The sequence below is a fragment of the Lissotriton helveticus genome, chromosome 10 (assembly GCF_964261635.1).
Source record: "Lissotriton helveticus chromosome 10, aLisHel1.1, whole genome shotgun sequence".
In the NCBI taxonomy this organism is placed as follows: domain Eukaryota; kingdom Metazoa; phylum Chordata; class Amphibia; order Caudata; family Salamandridae; genus Lissotriton; species Lissotriton helveticus.
In genome coordinates this window covers 415,322,503-415,342,564 of record NC_136071.1, presented here as the reverse complement: position 1 = coordinate 415,342,564, position 20,062 = coordinate 415,322,503, and the positions used below count along the sequence as shown (strand labels likewise).

Genomic DNA, 20,062 nt, shown 5'->3' with positions numbered 1-20,062 from the left:
TCTATGTATCTTTATTAATTGTTTTAGTTGTACTAAAAGATCTGCTGCAGGCATTCTTTCGAACTCTGGATGTGGTGTGTATCCGGCTAGGACCGGCCACGTTGCTCCTGGTCTACCTAAAGGACCGAGCCTGGTGATGTGATTATTGTGTTTTAGGGCGCCATTAAATAAGAGCAGGTGCTCTTGAAATTTAAGTGGTACTTCCACCTCCTCGAAAGGAGTATACTCTTCAGGAGGTTCCTCTGTTTTGTAATAGTGGAAGTACTTTGTTACAGCATTTGCTGCTGGAAAATGTATCCATGAATAGAATACCTCTGTCTGCCGATATTCATGTGCCTCAATTACGAATATGACTGTACCACCTCTAGGTGTCAGTCCATTTTCTATAAGTTTTAAGGTTATAGATTTCCTTTTGATGACCGGGATGAGTATTATATCCTGGTCTGCTTCTTGCAGTGCCGTATCAGCTGCTGCGAGTTCAGTTGCTAATCTAACTGCCTCTCTTTCATCATCACTGTCTACCATTTTACCGACAGGATGGTTACTTTGTTTGTTTGCAGATCAGGTTTCTTATGGAAACAAAGATTAGATGCACAATATTTTGGAACGGTTTATCCTTCAACGTTGACTAAACCAAGTACCATACATAGGAGTTTCCTCCTGCGAGGTTTGGCGGATATTACCTTTCACCCACTCCAGACGTCTTTGGAGTATTATGGGAAAAAGGGGTCTGAGTGAGAAAGCACGACTGAGATACTCTAAATGTCTTACGTTAGTTTTATCACCCTTCCAAACGCGTTGGGCGCCATGTAGTGTAGTTCCTATTATCCCAATAGGCTCTGCGCATTGGAATAATACCTTCAATAGTATAGGCCTAGACCAGACGTTAACTAGGTCTACTACTGTCGATATTAGACTTAAAGTTTTGGGTTTGCCAGCTAGCTCAGAGTTCACTAGAAACTTTCTCGAATAGGCAAGGAGGAGTTGAACCTCCCTGGATAGACAAGAAGGGATTTAGTTTCTGACAACCATAGAACATGACAACTTTGCTCTCCCCTAATCAAGAGTGTACCTCGAGAGTCGTGTGAACAAAAGGCAATTTATTTTACTCAGTCAGTACGTGCATTCTTAGTCTCATCAGATTGTAGAGAAAAGGAAGAGACGGGCGTGTTCAATAAAAGATGTTATTTATTGATCAGTCTCTTTTCTCATACAAGAGAAATGGATCGATATTATTGCAATACTTATGGTTAAGTAAAGTGCATACATTAAAAGCAGAAGTATAAAATAATACTGTAAAAACATTGATATGGTTTCTAAGCCATATGAAGGTTTAAAATGAATAAGATATATTACATACACATATACATTTGACTAATCGTACTCAACTGGTGTTTCTAACTACGCCTACCCCGTGTACCTGACCTAAGCCTAATACGTGGGCGGGGATAGTAAGTTACAGTTTAAGTTAAGTTTGTTTTTGCCAAGTGACTGACTAAAGAATTCTCTGTGAGGGGTTATTCAGTTCTGTACCTGGAATCTAGGATGGATGAGGGATGGTATTTCTCGTCTCTGGTCTCGATATCCCAGGCTGCCTGCGAGGGCTACCCGGAAGCGCCGGAGCTGGATTTCTCGGCAGGAGAAAGCAGCGTCTCGTTCTCAGCGCGTCAGAAAGGCGGGGCTGCGCCAGCGGGGTCTGCTCTACTCTGGGCTTCGGCAAGTCTGGCTGCTCCGATCTCGTCACCACCGCGTGTGTTTGCATAGGGCAATATCGGTAATATTTATACCTTTAAGGTGCCGAGATTGACGTAAGGATGGACATAGATACGTCAATAAGGATGTCATACGACCAGGTCGTTAGCACATTCTTTTGCTGAAGTTCTCGGTGAAATCAAAACAATGGCCGCAGGGTTTTTCCCAGGTTGTCATAGGTTTGATTTGTTTTGAGAACTCCGTATGCCTTATCAGGGGCTGGAGGAATATCGCTTGTCTAATTAGATGGCAAGCGTTATGACCTAATCAGATAACACGTTCCTGTGCCGTAGTGTGGCTTTATCAGATAACGGTTCCTGCATCATGGGGGTTTTCTGCCTCATGGGATGGCTGCTAGTTAACTTGTTAACCAGAATAGGGTCAGGAATAGGGGGATCGATACAGAACCTATAGGAATACATCACAATTGGACTTAATAACGTCATAGAAGACTCAGTTCTTCGAAAACTCCGTGATTTCCTAGATAAATTAGTATTCAGGCAAGGGGATGTCCCTAGCTGCTGAAGGCGGGTTTTTCTAAGAAATCGTTGCTGATTCTTGGAACATAGTGGAAGTAGCCATGCTGTATTTGGGCTGCATAGGCTCAGTCTAAATATGGTAATGATTTCTATGCCTATATAAGGATAGGTTAATCTGTACCTATATAAGGGCATGAATCAGAAAAATGTACACTAGGGTCCTAGATTCATTTACAACAATGTGAGACTCCTGGACAATCTCTTTTTACCCTCTTTGGCCCCTGCTCTTCCAGTTCCTCCCCCCCAAAAACTTATCACAGACTTTTTTCGTCCCCTGTCCTAGTATTCCTGTACTAATCTATTTTATTCTTGGCTTTGGAATCCTGGTATGTGATTATAATGGTAACTTCAAGATTGTCTTGTTAGTTATATGTATATGAACTTAAACCTTGATGGTTTTCTTTGTTTTTGTTTTTAACGTGGTAACTGCGCTATGATGACATTCTATAGCAATGGTTTTAATTAACTGTGCTAATTTAATAAAAACTTCAAACCTTCAATGGGCTTCCCAATTCTATGTGTCTTAACCCTTGGTATAATTGGGGAGGCGTTCTCTGCCAAGTCTTCCAAATTGAATTCAAATTCAAATTCTATTTAGGCCAGTTTTAGCAGTGACTAGTACTAAGAAATGGGTGCCAACTGCCTTAGCTCCTTGTCTGCTATTCTACCTGATGGTATGTGCCTGTTGAACTTTGCGCTAGTAATAATGATACATAATTTCAGCTGTTTAGACAGTAACTAGGTAAATAGTGATCTGTCTGTATTTGTATGGTTACTGGCTAAATAGTGCATAATGGCTTCTCTTAAGCCAGCAGCCAAGTGAATAATGGACTTTCTTTGCTATTTGCATGGCCACCAACCAAATAGTACATAGTGTCTTCTATTCGTCCAAATAGTATATAGTGTCTGCTATTTATGCTTTATAGATGGTTGCATTGTCAAGTCAGTTTTAAAAATAGCAATTATAACTGCGTACCAATAATCAGCATCAGACCTGAATAATCAGACTCAGCTGAAAACATAGTACTACAATTGATACACTTTTGCCCTTTATAATATCCAGTAATGACAGTTACTTATAAACAAATGACAGCCTTATCCAGGTAAATCATCGGGGAAAGCGTATGCTCCTCCAATTACTGAATGTATCAACCAAATGATTAACTATTCCCAAATAATCACAGTCTGGACTCAATAACCAGAAATCTTGTTTGTTTCTCTTTAGACTCCTTACTTCTGGACATCCAGTAAGTGGCCTGCCACTGAGTTGGATTATGGTAAGTTTGCTAAATCACAGCTTTGTTTAATATTTCATATTTAATTCCAGTATATTTTCTTTAAGCGGGTGTGTTGTGTGTATGTTTCCTAAAAGCTTTACAATGCGAATCATTAAAGAAAGTGTGGTATATGCATTATAGAGATTGTACAAATACATCTGACCTTATAATACTCCTTTGGAGAGAGACAGACTTGATGAGATTAATGTGCTGTAGGGCTCTACCGTACATTTGGCACACTTATAGAAGTGCACTACATGGTACTAAAGTCTGCGCCTGTTAGCAGGCCCTATACAGGGCATTCCTTCTCCTGGAAGTGCCTGGTCAAGTTACAGATGCCCTGCATCATGATTGTTTAGGTATTTGATTGAAAAGCATGAGACTAGCACTGGGCAAGCCAACTAGGAAACGCATAGCGGGCGGATGTGGAACATTGTTTGTTTTGTTTTTTTACTGTTTTATTTATTGAAAGCACTATACAAGAAACAAAGTCCGTCTGGGTTCTCAATTATCATTTGTTACAATTACAGTTGGATAATTTGTTAAATCTCATTCCAGCTGCACACCCTGCAGTCCCAAAACTAATCCCTCATTGTGGTGATCCCTATGGAGTACATAGCTCATACAGCGCCCTTTTACTGGTCCCTGGGGAACCAGGAGCTCTAGGCCAGTGGTATGTGTGGTGAGTATAAGAGGGAACCCGCATGCCTCTCCAAGAGTTAAAGAGTCGAATACGTAATGATGGCACAACAGAGTGTAACATAAGATCTGAGGATGAAAATTTGGGTCTGCTGTGTCCCTCCCAATATATAGGTGTGGAAGGTCATACGGACCATGAATCCAGTAATGTGCAAATGTCCCCTCAGCCACTCTGTAATGCATCTCTAGGTCTGGGTCCTAGACTGCCAATATCAACAGGCAGTGCAAGGATTTTCCATTTAACTCTTGACTTCTTTCTGCCCCAAGCCAGTCTTATCATCAAGGATCACAGCTTATCAAAGACAGTGCATGGCAATGAGATTGGGATGTGTTGAAATAAAAATGTTAATATGGGAAGTACTGTCATTTTCATGATGGTTATACGTCCCATCAAGGAGAGTGGTATTTTGATCCAGCTTCTACATCATTCTTTAATGTCTGTTTCGTCTTCCCACAATTATCAAAGAGAACAATTGTTGGGTCAGTGTGGACCTGTTTTTCAAGATAAAGCACTGGCTGGTACTACATAACTGTGAGCGTCGTTACTAGGGTGAGAGGGAATATGATTGATTTCTCCCAATCAACGCGCAGTCCCAAAAGACCTCCAAATGTAACCACTTCTCTAAGCACAGGTGTAAGATTGCTCTCTGGTATACTAATATATAGCAGGGTATCGTCAGAGTATACTGAAATAATACGCTTGTAATAAGGAAATCTTAATCCTTCGTGGTGATTATACTCATGCAGTACGCACACCAGAGGCTCTGCAACCAGAGTGTACAGCAAAGGCTGCTGGGAGGAGGTAGAAATACAATCAACAAACAAAAACACGATATGCCAAATTTTGAATCAAGCGCTTCAAACGCTAAATCTGGAGGAAGCCTGGCAAACACCCATGTCATACTCAGTTTTAAAATAAAATCACAAACAAATCAATAAAAACATTATCGTTTCAAACCGATAAAACCATATTTGCTGGTAAAAGTCATGCATGGTCGGTGATTCCATCCTATAAGCATATGAAACCACAACCCTATCTGCAAGAAAGCTTCAGAGACCTCTACAAGCGGAAATTGTCCTTGTTGAGATTGTGTTCATTTTCCAACAAAGATCTCACCCCAAAATGGCTACAAACCTGGCCATCGCTGGACTGCCGCCTCTGTGGCAACGGAGCAGAGTCATTACTACATCTATTATGCATCTGTCCGGCACTACATAACCTAAGGACGTCATTTTTAAGGCCAATCCTAAGAGAAACTCAAATCCGGACTTGCAGAGCGGCCGTCATAAAATGGCTCAGTGGTTCTTCAGTTCAACTGTCTTGCAACAGCGTCAAATTTTTGTCCCTAGCAGCACAAGAACTAGAAAAGAAAGAAACAGCACAAAACCTTGGAAAGAATGGAACACCAAAATAAGAATTTGGCAGTAGGGTATAAAGTATCCGTCCTAAGTCTTTCTCAGACCTGTTTCTGTACTCTTTTTCAAAGCCTCATTCTATGACAAGCCCTAGACACAAACATGACCTCACCTGTAAATGTTCCAGGATATGGAAATATAGTCACTTAAGACACTGGACAGAAAATTATGCATAACAGTTTTGAACTTTGCTCCCTCTCCATTTTCCGTTGGCATCAACATTTTAATTTCACCAGAAACCATGGACATGTTTTCATTGCTGTTATGATAATCAGCTGCTCTTTGGTTCCATTCCACACAAGGGTTACGATAACTATAAATGTTTTAATGTCATTTTTATCTGTACCTGTTTTGTGACGTTTTCATCATGGTGGTATGTTCCACTCTGTTTATGATTTTAACAGATCAAATAAAGTATTTTTTTACAGCAAATGTGATAAGGGGCAAACCTGAGGGGCGCCCCCTGGTAACTCCTATAGGGGCTGTCACAACATTACCCATACAAATCTGGGCTGTAGGCTCAGCGAATAACACTGTGATCAGGCATAAAAGCACCTCTCCCACACCAATGCGGCACAAAACCTCCAGCTTAAACCCCGATTCGACAGAGTCAAATGCCTTTTCAGCACCAAGAAAAACAGTATCCGCTTTGACTTCTGGAGCTACATGTTGTATAGTGTTAAAGCGTTCTTATGTTGTATGCGATGCTGCGTCCCAGGACAAATCCAGCCTTCTCCGGGCACCCAACTAAGGGCAACACTGCCACCAGGCTATTGGCTAGTACCTTAGAATAAAGCTACAATTAATAATGATAGATGCCTATATGAAGAACAAAGATTGTATTGGTTGCCAGGCTTCAGGAGAGTGACTATTAGAGCTTCCACCACAGAGGGGGCATAGTACCGGTTTTGCCCATTTCCTCGAAAAGTACTATCAAGTATGGTAATAGCAATTCTTGGTAGGCCTTGCAAAAGGCCACTGTGAGGTCATCTGAGTCTGATGCCTTACCTGGCTGCATAGTTTTACGTGCAGTGTGCAGCTCTGCTGGTTGTATTGGTTCCATCAAGTGCTCCCTGTGCTCATCAGTGAGCCATGTCATGGCTATATGCACAAGATAATCAGTGGGGACAATTTTGTTATGTGGGATACACAAACTGTACAAGTATACATAATATTTGTTTGAACAGCCAGTGGCCTAATATACATTACTTAGAGGTTGCCCTTGTGAGTCTAGAATTTCCAGTACTACATCAGACTCTCTTTTAGGCCTCATTTGTGCTGCCAGTGTGGTCCCTGGAAGTTCCCCTTCCCCATATACATGGCTGTGTCATATTTCCCTAAATGTTTGAATCCACTATTTACTATATCACCAAATTCAATTATCCTCACTTCATTTCCCCCAGCAAATGTCCATCAGCTGTAAGCAAGTGTTCCCTCTCCATTTCACCAACCTCTCTTTATGTGCATGATAAACAATGTCCAAGAGATCTAAGGCCATCAGCATGTTTGGATATTGTGATGCCTCTAATATAAACCTTCCCATACCGTTGTGAAGTTATTCACCCTATCAATATTGTTATGAAAGTATTCCTCAATGGCTTGAACTATCTCACACTTAAAGACCGAGTCCAGTAATGAGTTGGAGTGAAGCGCCAAGTGAATGCAGTGTGCCTTCTTGTCTGCAGTACTATTTCCAGTGTCACTGGGGAATGATCTGAGTAAGTACGTGGAAGCGGCTCACACATGTAAACCATAACAGCTAAATCTTGTGATACCAACCAAAAATCCATACGTGTATGAATGTTGCAAATTTAGGAATAGTGTGTGAAGCCAGTATTAGTCGATGACTGATGCTTCCAAATATCTAGAAGACACTCCCTATCCGCAATGTCAAGGAGAGCCCATTCTGCAGTGGAAGGGGGTGAGGGGGCCCTCTCGAGTGATCACTCTCAGGATACAAAACGCAATTAAAGTCACCTTGCCAAATTTCTGGCAAGTCACTCCACCGGGTCAGAAGGGCACTAAGTGAGCAGTAAAACTGTGGATCATCATGATTAGGTCCGTACGGTAAACAAGGTTTACCACAAATCTTTTTCCCTGCAGGGAATCATAACGCGGTTGTTACAACGACCGCGTAGTGATTCCGCATACCATTACTCCGCAAGTCGTTGTTCGACTTGCAGAGTAATGGTATGCGGAATCACAACGCGGTCGTTGTAATGACCGCGTTGTGCTTCCCTGCAGGGAAAAAGACAGCGGGATAATCACATACATTCGGTCCGTACACCTCAACGAGTAATACAGCTAAGTCCTCTTTATAGCAACATGCAACCACATACCTACCTCCTGGATCCACACACACCTCTTGTAGTCAAATCCCAGAACAACACATATAAGTATTAGGTACTCCGTGAGCATGAGCGGTGAAGCCGGCTTCATGGCAAATACCCTGCATTCTCCACTGCAACAAGACACCATTCCCCGGGCTAAGTGGGTCTCCTGCAAGACGGCAATGTTGATCCTGTGTCTCTTCAGGTACACCACTACCTTACACATGTTTCTACTATTGTTTAAACCTCTAACATTCCATGTAATTAATCGAATCAAGGAGGGGGTTGAGCCAATATCTGTGTGATTTATATCGGCAATCACGTATGGTCCCTTAGAAAAAATCTAGTGTACCCAGACTTACAGCACATTACGCATTTTGTCATTAGTGACACAAAGCGAACATGTGCAACAAAAATCCCACCCACTCTGTGCAATCCCACAACAAATATAGCCTTTCTGTATACCTCCCCAACCCTCCCTAACAACCTGCCCGAAAGAAAAAACTGACATTGAACTATGGATGGCACACACATGGGGGTGGATGGTACCTGATCCAGTGCTCCTTGCCGGCCAACCCACATTATATTTCATGTGGAGTATAGGATTTGGCCACATTTTAACAAATAATACCTTATTCAACATTGTCTTCAGGATACTTAGCATTTGAATAAGCAGATATACAATGCGAAAGTTAGAGAAAGATTGCGAAATTCTTCTGAATACCCTTTAAGTAATCTATATCAGTTAGACAGCAAGACAATGTAGGAAAGTGTATATTGTAACTTGGAACGGTCTTACAAATGTCCAGATGCTGGTATCTCTGGGAAAGGAATTAACCCAGTTACCCCCGCCAGGCCACTCAATACCTGTCCCCGCAAACTAAACCCCATAAAGGGCCGGGTGTGACTAGGGGCAGAGGGCTGTCCCAGCACAGTACGACTGGAGTTGTCTTAGGGAGTGGTAGACACAAAAGGGTAGTCCCATTAATGTTCTTCTGTATCTGATTGATCATCTCTTTCATCAGGGATAATCTTTTGGGAGCCACAACACCTGCCTGCACCCTCCTCCCATTTGTTGAACTGTAATAGTATTTAGGATCTCAGTATAGAAGAGTGATTTACAATCTGACATCACTTGCAGTCTTGCAGGTTAGAGCATACTTTATTCTATTTGCAGTTCTCGTAACTTTCTTTTGGCAGGTAGAAAGATGTGTCTGGCCTCCTGTGCATGCTGGGTGAAATAGAATAAAGATATAGTTCAGAGCCCTCATGGCGTAGAGCTTTCAGCTTGTTGACCCTGCGCTGAGCAGCATCTCAATCTCTTCACTACAAACATGTCTGAAAAAATATCTCTGTCCAGCAGTTCAATTAGAAGACGGTTCACATAATCCTCCATGTCATCCATGTTGGTTGATTCAGTGATTCCCACCAGTCTTAAATTATTTCTTCTACGGGCTTCTAAATCTTCTCTTTTGGATTGCAGTTTGGAGATCAGCGTATTTATTTTCTTGTGTTCATCGATTCTGCTGTTAGCGTGTCCTCTGCATGAGACAACCTTTATTCAACGGTATCTAGCCACTCAGCATGTTTATCAAGCCTCTCCATCATTCTGTCCATCCTGAAATAGAGTGTGTTAATCTTCCCATATATCTTGGCAAGGCTATATTGCATGGTCATTTGTGTTTGTTTTAATTTTGCATCTAGAGATATCTCAGAAGTTTCATCTAGAGATCTAAATAAAGAGATATCTCAGAAGTTTCAGTTATGGCTACATTATCTGACAAATCGGTACTGCGGGGTCCTCCGAGATTCAAATAAGAGCTTACCCTGTTTTACCCTGAACTCTGTTTTACCCATTCTGGCCGCCTGCACTGGCAAGGTTTTGAAGTATATCACCAGTACAATGTGCACACACAATGCACCCCTGTAATGCACTTCGTTAGAAAACGATCACACTCAATGAATACGCCACTTATCTGCGAGTAGCAATATCAACTGTCCTACGGAAGCATATGGTCTATTCAGCACTTCAGCGATATCACGGGAGAGGTTTTCAATGATAATCTCTATGCCTTCCTCTCTCACTGACATACATAGACTAAATGATGTGCTGAAAGATGTTCAACAATGGCTGAAAAACAATCACTTGAAACTGAATTCAGACAAAACTGAGACACTCCTCATCTCGAACAAGGAAGACAACCCTCAAATCACCGAATGGCTAAAAGCTATCGATGCGCTTAAAGGAAATCTTACTCTAGCCGACTCTGTTAAATCTCTTGGCATCATCATAGACCCCAAACTAAACATTGTAAAACACATCAAGAATGCAGCCAAAGGTGCTTTCTTTAACCTCAGACTGTTGAACAAGATCAAACCCTACATTCCTAACAAGGATCTCAAACTGGCCACTCAATCTCTGGTACTGTCAAGGCTAGACTATGGGAACGCAATCCTAACAGGCATCCCGAAATCGAACTTGGCACCGATCAAAACTACACTACATGCTGCAGCTAGAATGATTACCGGCATCAAAAAATCGGATCACATCTCCCCAGCACTCAAGGAACTCAAATGGCTCCCAGTAGAAATGCGTAGTAACTTCAGAACGGCCTGCCTAACCCACAAAGCCCTCCATACCGGCAAACACAAATACCTGGCAAATAAGCTCAAAAAAGCAGGCCAAGCCAGGAATCTGAGAAGCTCTAACTCCTTCCTGCTCATCCTACCCAAAACCAGAAAGAAAAGAACAGCGGACTGCTCCTTCACTGGAAACGCCCCCAAAATCTGGAACTCCATTCCCCCGCACATCAGAACTATTCCTTCTTTTGTGGAATTCAAAAGGCAACTCAAATCCTTGTTCCTGATCCGCTCCCTTGGCTGTTGATAACCGGGGTCAGCAAGCAACCCCTAAACTATGTGGCTACAGTGAATCCCATAACCAAAGAAGCTCGGCAACTCACCCATGTTCCGCTTACAATGTCACTCATTGAATGCTTATACCTTACATATGTTATGTTCATGTTTATGTTTATGTTATGTATATGTTTATACAGATTTTTGTCATTCTATTACTGTAAAGCTCTCTGCTACCTCCGGGTCTTGACAGCGCTATAGAAAACGTCCTAAATAAATAAATAAATATGCCGTATGTATATTGTACTAAGGTGATGTGCTGCAAATGGCGTGCGAGGTGATCCTCTACAAGATCAAATCTCCCTCCGCGAAGAAGTGGTACTCAACTGAAAACACCCTCTGTTCACCAGGACCTCTGCGTTCTTTGTACACCATGGGGCATCACTCACTCAGCAGCAGCCCGAGGGGTAAAATGTACAGCTAGTGGGAAGAGGGTCCACAGTCCAGGTCAAACACATATTTAGTGGTAGATTTAGGGAGCTGTTTCATAGCAGGAAATCACCATTCTGCCTTGTTCTTTGTAGACAACAGCTCCCAGCACCAATCAGGCCCCCTGAAGCGGGGTCACGAGGCCATGCAACGGACACAGGGTCCCACACGCTGGCAGAAGCAAGTAATTTGTTGGACCCAGTGGCCCAGCACACTCTAGTGTGGCCTGAGCTCCTGCCCACCACCATTCTCATGGGAAAAAGCTCCAGCTCCTTATACGTCAGATCAGAGATCAGGAACATCCATACCACCGCCCATCAGCCACCAGCAAGCACAAACCACCCCTGCATTGTCATTTGCACCACATGCGTAGGTCAGAGGTTAGGCCACGAGTCTCTCTACTGCCCCGCAACCACCCCCAAGGGCGGTCTTCTACCAATCCAGGCAGCCCTCACAGACAGAGGTAAAGAGGAGCACACAACCCATTAAATTGGTAGCAATGGGCACCAGGTTCATTAAGTATTAATAAAACGGCCGACGGAGCTCTCTTAAGTTGCGGCCATCTTGGGGTTGGGCAAGCTCCCCCCGCCCCCTTGGAACATCGTTCATTTTGTCAGAAATTGGAAAGTGGAGCTGTGGGACCCAATCTAGAATGGTTTTTAAAAAGCTTGAGTACATGCAGTAGCCTTATATAGGACTAATGTATATGTCCATAAAAACGCAGGAACATTAGCAATAAAAGAGCAGAACATTTAAAAGCAGCTATGGCTCATTCCCCAGATTGCACCCTCAACCCCACCGTAGTGTAGCGTTAGTATGATACTCCGTTACTCCCCAAGTTTTCCATGCATTTTAATTTTATAACGGGTGAGTTTATATGCTGCTTTAGCAGCTCAAGCTCAGGTATTCAGTGGGCTGGAAAACCATCATTATTCAAGGCTCTGCTTCCTTTTATCGGCACATGCCCCATTGAGGACTCAGCCTTGGTGAAAAGTGATGGATCCTAATTATGCACGTTCCTGCAGGCCAGCACACCTACTTGGGTCAATTTCTGCTCTATCTTCTTTTGCTAGCTTTGGGTTGACAAACTCCTGCCTCAGAACTGTGCCTCTGACAACACAGGAGTTCTATACCTTGACATAATTTGCTCCTTCATTGCCCCGTGACTTTTGGGACTGTCAGCTGTTGATGTGAGCTATACCTGGTACGACTCGATCTGTGGGTTTCACTCCTTGACCCGACTTAACATATGCTGAGATCCTTTGCCTTAGGCTATGCATACACACAGTGGTGTTTCACATCATCTTCCCCAGCCTCTGATTACTATCATTCATCTCACTGGTCCTGTGTCGATAATGGTGCTACAGGTGTGGCTGTACTTCTTGGTACAATTGTGTTCCTGTTTATAGGAACAGAAGCAAAAGTGACAGGGGCTATGATAACTCAATGAATATTATCTGTCTTGTTTGCTGTGTATGGTCTCTTAACAACCATATTAAACTGCTCCAAACACCCTATACTAAAGCTACTCCTCTATCTCATACTTACCATTTTGGAATGCTAGTTTCTTTGCCTCAGTGTACCCAAATGAATTTGCTTGTGTTCATCATTTTCATCAATATGAGCTTTATTCGGTTAAGATAACCAATAAAAGCAAAGCATTCAAATGTAGAAGGTGCAATCCCATATCATAATTAGCATAAAATACCAGGTACATTTAATCGAACAATCACACAATTTGGGTTTTCTTTGTGTAAGGCTCTTAGTACCCTGGTAGTCATAAATATACAAGACAATAAAAAAAGTTTAAAAAACAAATTGAATAAATAGAGTTCAAAGACACAAGAGCAGAAACGTTGGTGCAGTACATTTACTAACCCTGGGCGAAGTTCGCTTCGCCATGCTAAGCGACGCTATGAGAAATAGCAGAAAAACTCTGCAGCGCTATGCGGAGCTGCTTGTTTCCGCATGCTCGCGTATGATCGCGAGATGTTTTTGCCATTCGGCAACGCGGATGACTTGTTCGCAGGAAAATATCACGCAAACTTCACCACGCGGTCGCCAATGGGCACGCCCATCTTGTTTTCCTATTCTTTGCATGGTTCTGGGGCCAGCTTTTAAATCCCTCTCCAATCTTTTCCATCCTTTGTTTTTTACCCTGTTTTTATGATTGTTTTAATTTATTATCTGTCCCTTTCTGTCCCTAAGTGTATATTTTGCATTTTATTTCTACTTTTACTGCTTTTTTTGTAACTTTTTCTACTGTTTTATATTACTTCTTTTTGTACTCTCCTACTTCTTCCCCATACTTTATATTTTACTGCTACATTTTCTTTTCTGCCCCGCCCACCCCAGGACCATGGCTAAGGGATCGGGCTCTAAGGGCAAGGCGCCTGCACCCAAGAAGAGCTGCTTACCCTGTGGCAGACTGTGCACCGAAAGGGTGCATGCCCGGTCCCTTTTTTGCGAGGCGGAGGTGGCCACCCTTGTTTTTTGTTCAGCGCCACCTCCCCTTGACCCTGGCAGCAGGCAGCAGGCCTGGCTCCGGGTATACTACAGAGGAGTGTCACCGCCGTTGGGCGAGGATGCACCAGGCAGTGTTTCGCCTCTCTGAGGTCCGGCGCACCCATGACCATCTGACCCTCCGGTGGTCAGACATCTTGGACCTGCTAGGTGTTGAGGTTGTGGGGCGTGGTGAATAGCTAATACTAGTAGTATTTAGTTTTCTCTAGACTGTGTTACTGTTATTGCGAATATCATTTTTTGCTGAATAGCAAGTATGCTGCTGCTTACATTGCAGGTATATTACGTTTAAAAATCGTCTGTGATTATTATTCTTCTAGACATAAGTGCTCAGCACTACTAATCTTACTTGTTTGAAACTTTGCGGCTGCCCTCGCTTGGGCTGATTATGTAAGAGAGTTTACTTTAGAGACCTTAAGTTAGGTAATGCTAGAGAGACGCTAGTCCTTTCTTTGTCCTCCTGTCACTGAGATAGTGGTGGGTTGATAGGTAGTTTAGTTACTTATTTCATTAGTATTCGTTGGTAATTTTTTTGCGGTCCGCATGATGCATCCTCTGTCACGTTACATGCTGCTGAGCGCTGCTTACTTCAATCCTAAGTAGAACCTTTTGTAGTTTGTGAGTGAGTGGGTGATAGGCTTAGCAGAACATCAGCAGCAACCAACCAACAATTTGGTGTATGTAAAAATGCATACATGCGTCGGCTCCATCAATGCATTTTGAGGACTAAACTAAATGGAAATGCAGACTTAGCGAACAATTGGCCCATCTGGAATAGGTGGGCTAGGTCAGGTGGTACTTAGGCTTAGGATTCTGGAATCAGAATTGAACACTGGATTAGTGTTCATAAATAATAACTAGATGGTCCACGAATTCCTTTATACTACTAGTCGATCAGATTAGATAGCTCAATTATTTTGCAATTGTTGTTTTCAAAAATGTTCCTTTGATGGTTTTTTGAAATATTTTATTTGTTTCACACCAATCATCAATGTTTGTCTCTTTCTTTATTATTCCTTACATGATCAGCATCCAGAGGCAAGAAGACGGGGTCAGAGTCGGTGGGAATAGCGGGACAACAAGATGCCTCCCAATCCCAGGGCCAGGACAGCACCTCCACACAGGGCTCTGCTGCCAGCCTCAGTAAGTCCTACAGTTGTTAATATTAATTATATGTCCCTAACTTTTACTGCACCTTATTTTTTCCTAACTATTCTTTCCGTTTCCTAATTCTAATTTTTTTCCAAAACTTCTTAGATCTACACTATCTGTTTCTAAATTCTTGTTATCCCTGCCTCTAACTGCCTCTGCTCTGACTCTCTGTACTACTACTATATTAGTCTGTCTGTAGCTAAGCTTGCTCAGTTGGCCACTCTTTATTTTTATTTAAAAGGTTTTAAACTCAAATTCACCAATAGCTCTAGCCACTGTGTCCAGTCCTTTGGGTTGTACTCTTCTAGTCTTCTTAATCTTCAGAGGCTTTTCGACAATTCCCATCAATATTGCCCAACCAGATATTTTACTAGTTTTGATAGGATAGGACATACTCCTACTAGTGTCTACTCTACTCTAGTACCAGATTTACACTAAATATATATATATATATATGTTTTTTTTTTCAATCTTGCTAATGGAAAACAATAAATAGGCAGAGATTGCATCTAGAAAATGTGTGATGTTTTTTCTACCCACCAGTGCCGGAGCCAGCAACGGGGAAGACAACGCTAGCCAGGAGTGAGGAGTGTATGTGGCAGCTGCACCGGGGGGAAGTGAGCGAGTAGCATTGGCGGGGGGTGGTAAGTTAAAAGTTATACTTATATTCCTTACTTACTGACAATAGTTATACACTTGCAGGAAGGGTGTACACTGTAGGTTGAGACTAGGAGACTAAGTTGTTGTGAACAACAGTTAAAGAAGACACCCTTTATTTAGCATTGGAGCAATAGCATTAGCAGTGGGAGTAGTAGTTGAGTAACTAATGGCCTATTCTATCTGACTTCAACTCAGTTGGGAAAGTGAAGACTAAGAATCAGATGACCTTGATGGATGGGTTGAACCAAAAGGGAAAGCACTAGGATGGAAGGAGGAAGGACTGGCGAGATGTAATATATATGACTGGCAGAGAAGGATACGTGTCATGTGGGAAGCATGCATATTGCATAGGTGGCTGATAGGAATCAGATGCATGCGTGGTTGAAGGATGGGTGGAAGGTGAAAGAAAAGATGCCTGCCTGGGTGGATGAAACTGTATGGGTGATAGCAAGAATCCTCCAGGGTGTTTCGTGGGTCAAACTCAAAGGCAAGCAAGGAAGGATGGATGCATGTGTGGTGGTTAAAAAAATGTTTTTTGTTGAAACAAACTAAGGTTTGTTGAGAGGTTAATGATAGAGATGTTTACTTTGAATGGATGGATGCCTGGATGGTATTCATCATAGCATAGGTGGAGACTGTCACTGGATGAAGAGTCTTTGAAGGCAATGTAAAAGGAAATAAACCTCGCGAGAGTAGCAAAGCCAAGGAGAATAGAAGTTGTATTTTCAGAATACTTACTCCCTTGACTCACGGCAGTTTGCAAGCACAGCATATATATTGTGTATGTATGTTATCAAGCGCCTCCCTCTGACTCCGAGGCCCACTCACTACCTATGTTAATTTATTTTTGACTTTGTAAGCCTGCCATGGGTGGCCTATCGGCTGCATGGTTCGATCAAAATAAAGTACCTTGTGTCGTCCCATATATATAAGCAATGATAATTTGGATCAGATATCATCTGCCTTGTTGGAGTAGTCAGGGCAGGGTGAAAGTAAAATTGAGCAGTTACCCTTGATGTAAGATAGTATGGCCAGTGCCACCCATATAGCAAAAATAAGATGATTGTGTAGTCAGCTTTCCCACCTGCAGACAGTAGTAAATAAAAATAATGCGAGCCTGCGGCACAAGTATGTTTGTCTTGGGTGCAAGCTGACTGAGCTGGCATGCCGGCTACAGCAAGGTTACTTAATTTAGCTAAACACGAGAGAAGAAGAAAACTGGTGTACGCGAGTCCATAAATACCACAAATGTAATGTACTGTGCTTGCTAGTGCTACTGTGCCACTATTTATAGAATAAATTTTGTCTTACTGTTTTGCTAACAGTATTGGTTACAATAGTCTTTTTTTCTTTTTTGATAGAGCTACTCCTTCCCAACCAAAAGGAAAAGCAAAACCAGACAGGAATGAGTTGGCAGCAATGGCCTGGCGCAGAAGCTTGAGGCCATCCGCAATGAATATCAGCGGCTAGTGGGGATGGTGTAGGAGGAGGAGGAAGAGGCAGCAGCAGCTGCAGCCTCCTCCAATGCCCTGGGTCCCAGCCAGGCCCCTCAAGTGGTATGGCGCTGCGGTCTGGCAGCTGCCCGCCGTACTACACCCAGCACTGCTGCCCCGCGTGGATGCAGTTGTCGATCCATTAAGCGATGCATGCTCCTCCGAATGGCGTGCCTAGAGAAGGAGGTCCTGACGATTAACCGGAGACTGTGAGCCCACCGATAGAGATCCCGTTGGATTACCCCTTTTTTATTTCTTTTTTTGTTGGGTGGGCATTGGGCTATGTTGGGGAAAAGTTGGGGTTTATTTGTATTTCTGGACAATTTTCGTTTTGAATTTTATTTAACAGACATTGTTTGGACTCTATATTTTTGGACATTGGTTGGGGTTAGGGAGAGGGGTGGGTCAGGTGTTGTGGGATTCTTTACATTAGTTAATTTTGTAGGGGATTAAATTATTTTTATACTTAAACTTTACATACAATGTAAATGTTTTGTGGGGGGGGTTACTCTTTTACATCACACAGTTTCCTTCCTTTACTGCTGCAGGGCCGCAGCAAGTTCTTGATTTAAATATTATGCCTATTTTGTAACACTTAAACAGATAGATGCGGTACCCTCACTGAGTTACTTGTCCTACTAATACTGTCAGTCTCCCCTCCTAGTCTATACAGTCAGATTTAGTGTGTGAATTATTGAATTAATTTCTATTAATAATTATGCTTCCCCCAAACTTTCTCTTTCTTACCTGTGATTGATGTTTAAACTTAGGCACACCAATGGCTGCATGGTGATGATGGTTTGGTTTCCCAAGATGCCATGGTTGTGGTGGTAGTACACAGTAGACAATGCCAGTAGCATTTTCAAAAAAAGAAAATGAGACAGTCAGTCGCCTAGAGAGACTATGGAAGGAGTAGTTGAACGAAGTACAGTACACAAGAAGACTGCCAGACATGAATCCATAATATTGATGATTAGCATTGCTAAAGTAAAATAACACATAATGGTGGCCGGGTTAGCCTAGTTCAATAAGTTACAAACTCACTGTAGTTGACTTGAGCCACAGACTCGACACAAGCATAATCTTTAGAGCTGGAACGTAGGAAGGGGATGATGTATCCAATCGATGCCGGCAATTAATTATGATGGATTGTGTTCCTTTGGAGAAAAAATTGACCTGCAAATATATACTGGGCATGGGTGGGCCTTGGCAAGCAGAAGAAGTTCCTTGCTCTACCTTGATTGAAAGTGAATTAGTGTTGCTTTCACCACATCCGCCCCAACATGTGTGGGATCAATTATTGGTCTAAATTTAATTTAGTCACACCTCAATATAAATCACACAGCCCGGGGAAAGAGGGTTAGGGTTTGATGAATGGTTGGGAAAGGGTATTTGAGGGAAAGGTTTGACAAAGACAAACAGTACACATGGATAACAACAACTGAACACTCAAGAGCCTAGCCCAACAGAAACCGATATTCACAACACTCACTGGGGGGGTAGGAATAGTTATGTTTATTTAGAAAGGAAAAACTTTTCCTTTTTTGAGTCCCCTCACTCACCAGGGTTTCCCCACGGTGACATGCTTCATCATTAGGGCCATCCCAGCCCTCTACGGACTGGGGCGTGCTGCGACTTGCGAAATACTAAGGAGCACTTAAGTGATGGACTATGTGTAGTGCACTCGGTGTTTGTGAAGTGGAGTGGAATTATAAGGTGAGTTAAAACTACCTACCTAGTGGGCTACTAATAATTTATTCTTGCTCCTAGGGGGTAAATTAAAAACGGGGTAGAATACTAGGGGTCCTAGTAACAATGAGATAGGTGTACCTAGTAATTCAGGTCAACATGTTTCGAGCATTCCGCAAGCTCTTCTTCAGGACTACACAGGGACCAGCCCTGTGTTCGCCACACCTAATTGTGCTCAAGTGAGGTTTTAAAAATTAATTAAAGGCTGCAAAAGTAAAGCATGCATTAGTACATAAGTAAATTGATAGTCACGTAGTATCTGTAGGAAAGAAAACACATGATATATGGTTAAGGTGTACATGTTCCCCCAAAAGTATTCACATAGTTTCTGTACACACAAGACACAGAATGTGAGATAATCAGCGCCTTTGTCCATGCTTGAGAAAAAGAAGAAAGCCAAATGGCAGGTATTTTAAAAAACAAGTGTCTAAGAGCACCGTGAGAGACACTCAGTGATTGTAACACACACACACCACATGTAAATTGACAGACCGTAACATACATAATAGGGGACCTAGCTTTGCCCCATGGACGCGGAGAGTTGGTGGTATCTCTTCGATCTGAGAAAGAAAGAAAATGCGGGACAAGTATTGCCGTGTTAGCGGGCGGTATGCTGCTGAAAAAACAAACGTGGATGTCTGCAGTCCGCTTATCGTCGGCACCTGTGGGGGGTCAAAGGGGGCACTTACTCTGTCTCAAGATACTCAGGCTGATTCGCCTACGATGCAACCTCCGGACCGCATGTTAGAGAGTGCGAGTCCGGTCGTTGCTTAAGTGCTTGTGTTTCTGCGTTGTCATCGCGGTAGGCATAGACTGCTCCCGGACTATTTCGAGCAAAAGGAACTAGTGGTGGCCATCTTGGGAGTATTTAGTTTTTCTTAAGTAATTATTTTATGAAGGTGTGTACCCTGAACACATTCGAAAAAGCTAATTTAGAATTTTGTTATCCAGGTGTTGACATGCCCATGATTTAAATGGGGATTCGATATCAAATTGGCACTGGCCATCTTGGGAATACTTTCGTCCCCTTCTAATGCCCATTATTCATTCAGATCAAATCGTATTATTAGAAACATTATTTAGAGAGTTCCCACGAGTTGCCTGTTTGCTTAAAGCAATTTTAGAAA

At 42.5% G+C, this 20,062-nt stretch overlaps 1 protein-coding gene across 2 annotated transcripts in view; it reads left to right on the top strand.

Annotated features, from left to right (window-relative positions):
• RGS11 (regulator of G protein signaling 11) overlaps positions 1-20,062 on the top strand; it is a 2,073,835-nt gene that overhangs the window by 558,339 nt on the left and 1,495,434 nt on the right. For both annotated transcript variants that reach the window (XM_078664273.1, XM_078664274.1), the window contains exon 5: positions 3,517-3,568. In XM_078664273.1, coding sequence (XP_078520399.1) covers positions 3,517-3,568 — 52 coding nt within the window. The remainder of the gene's footprint in view (positions 1-3,516; positions 3,569-20,062) is intronic.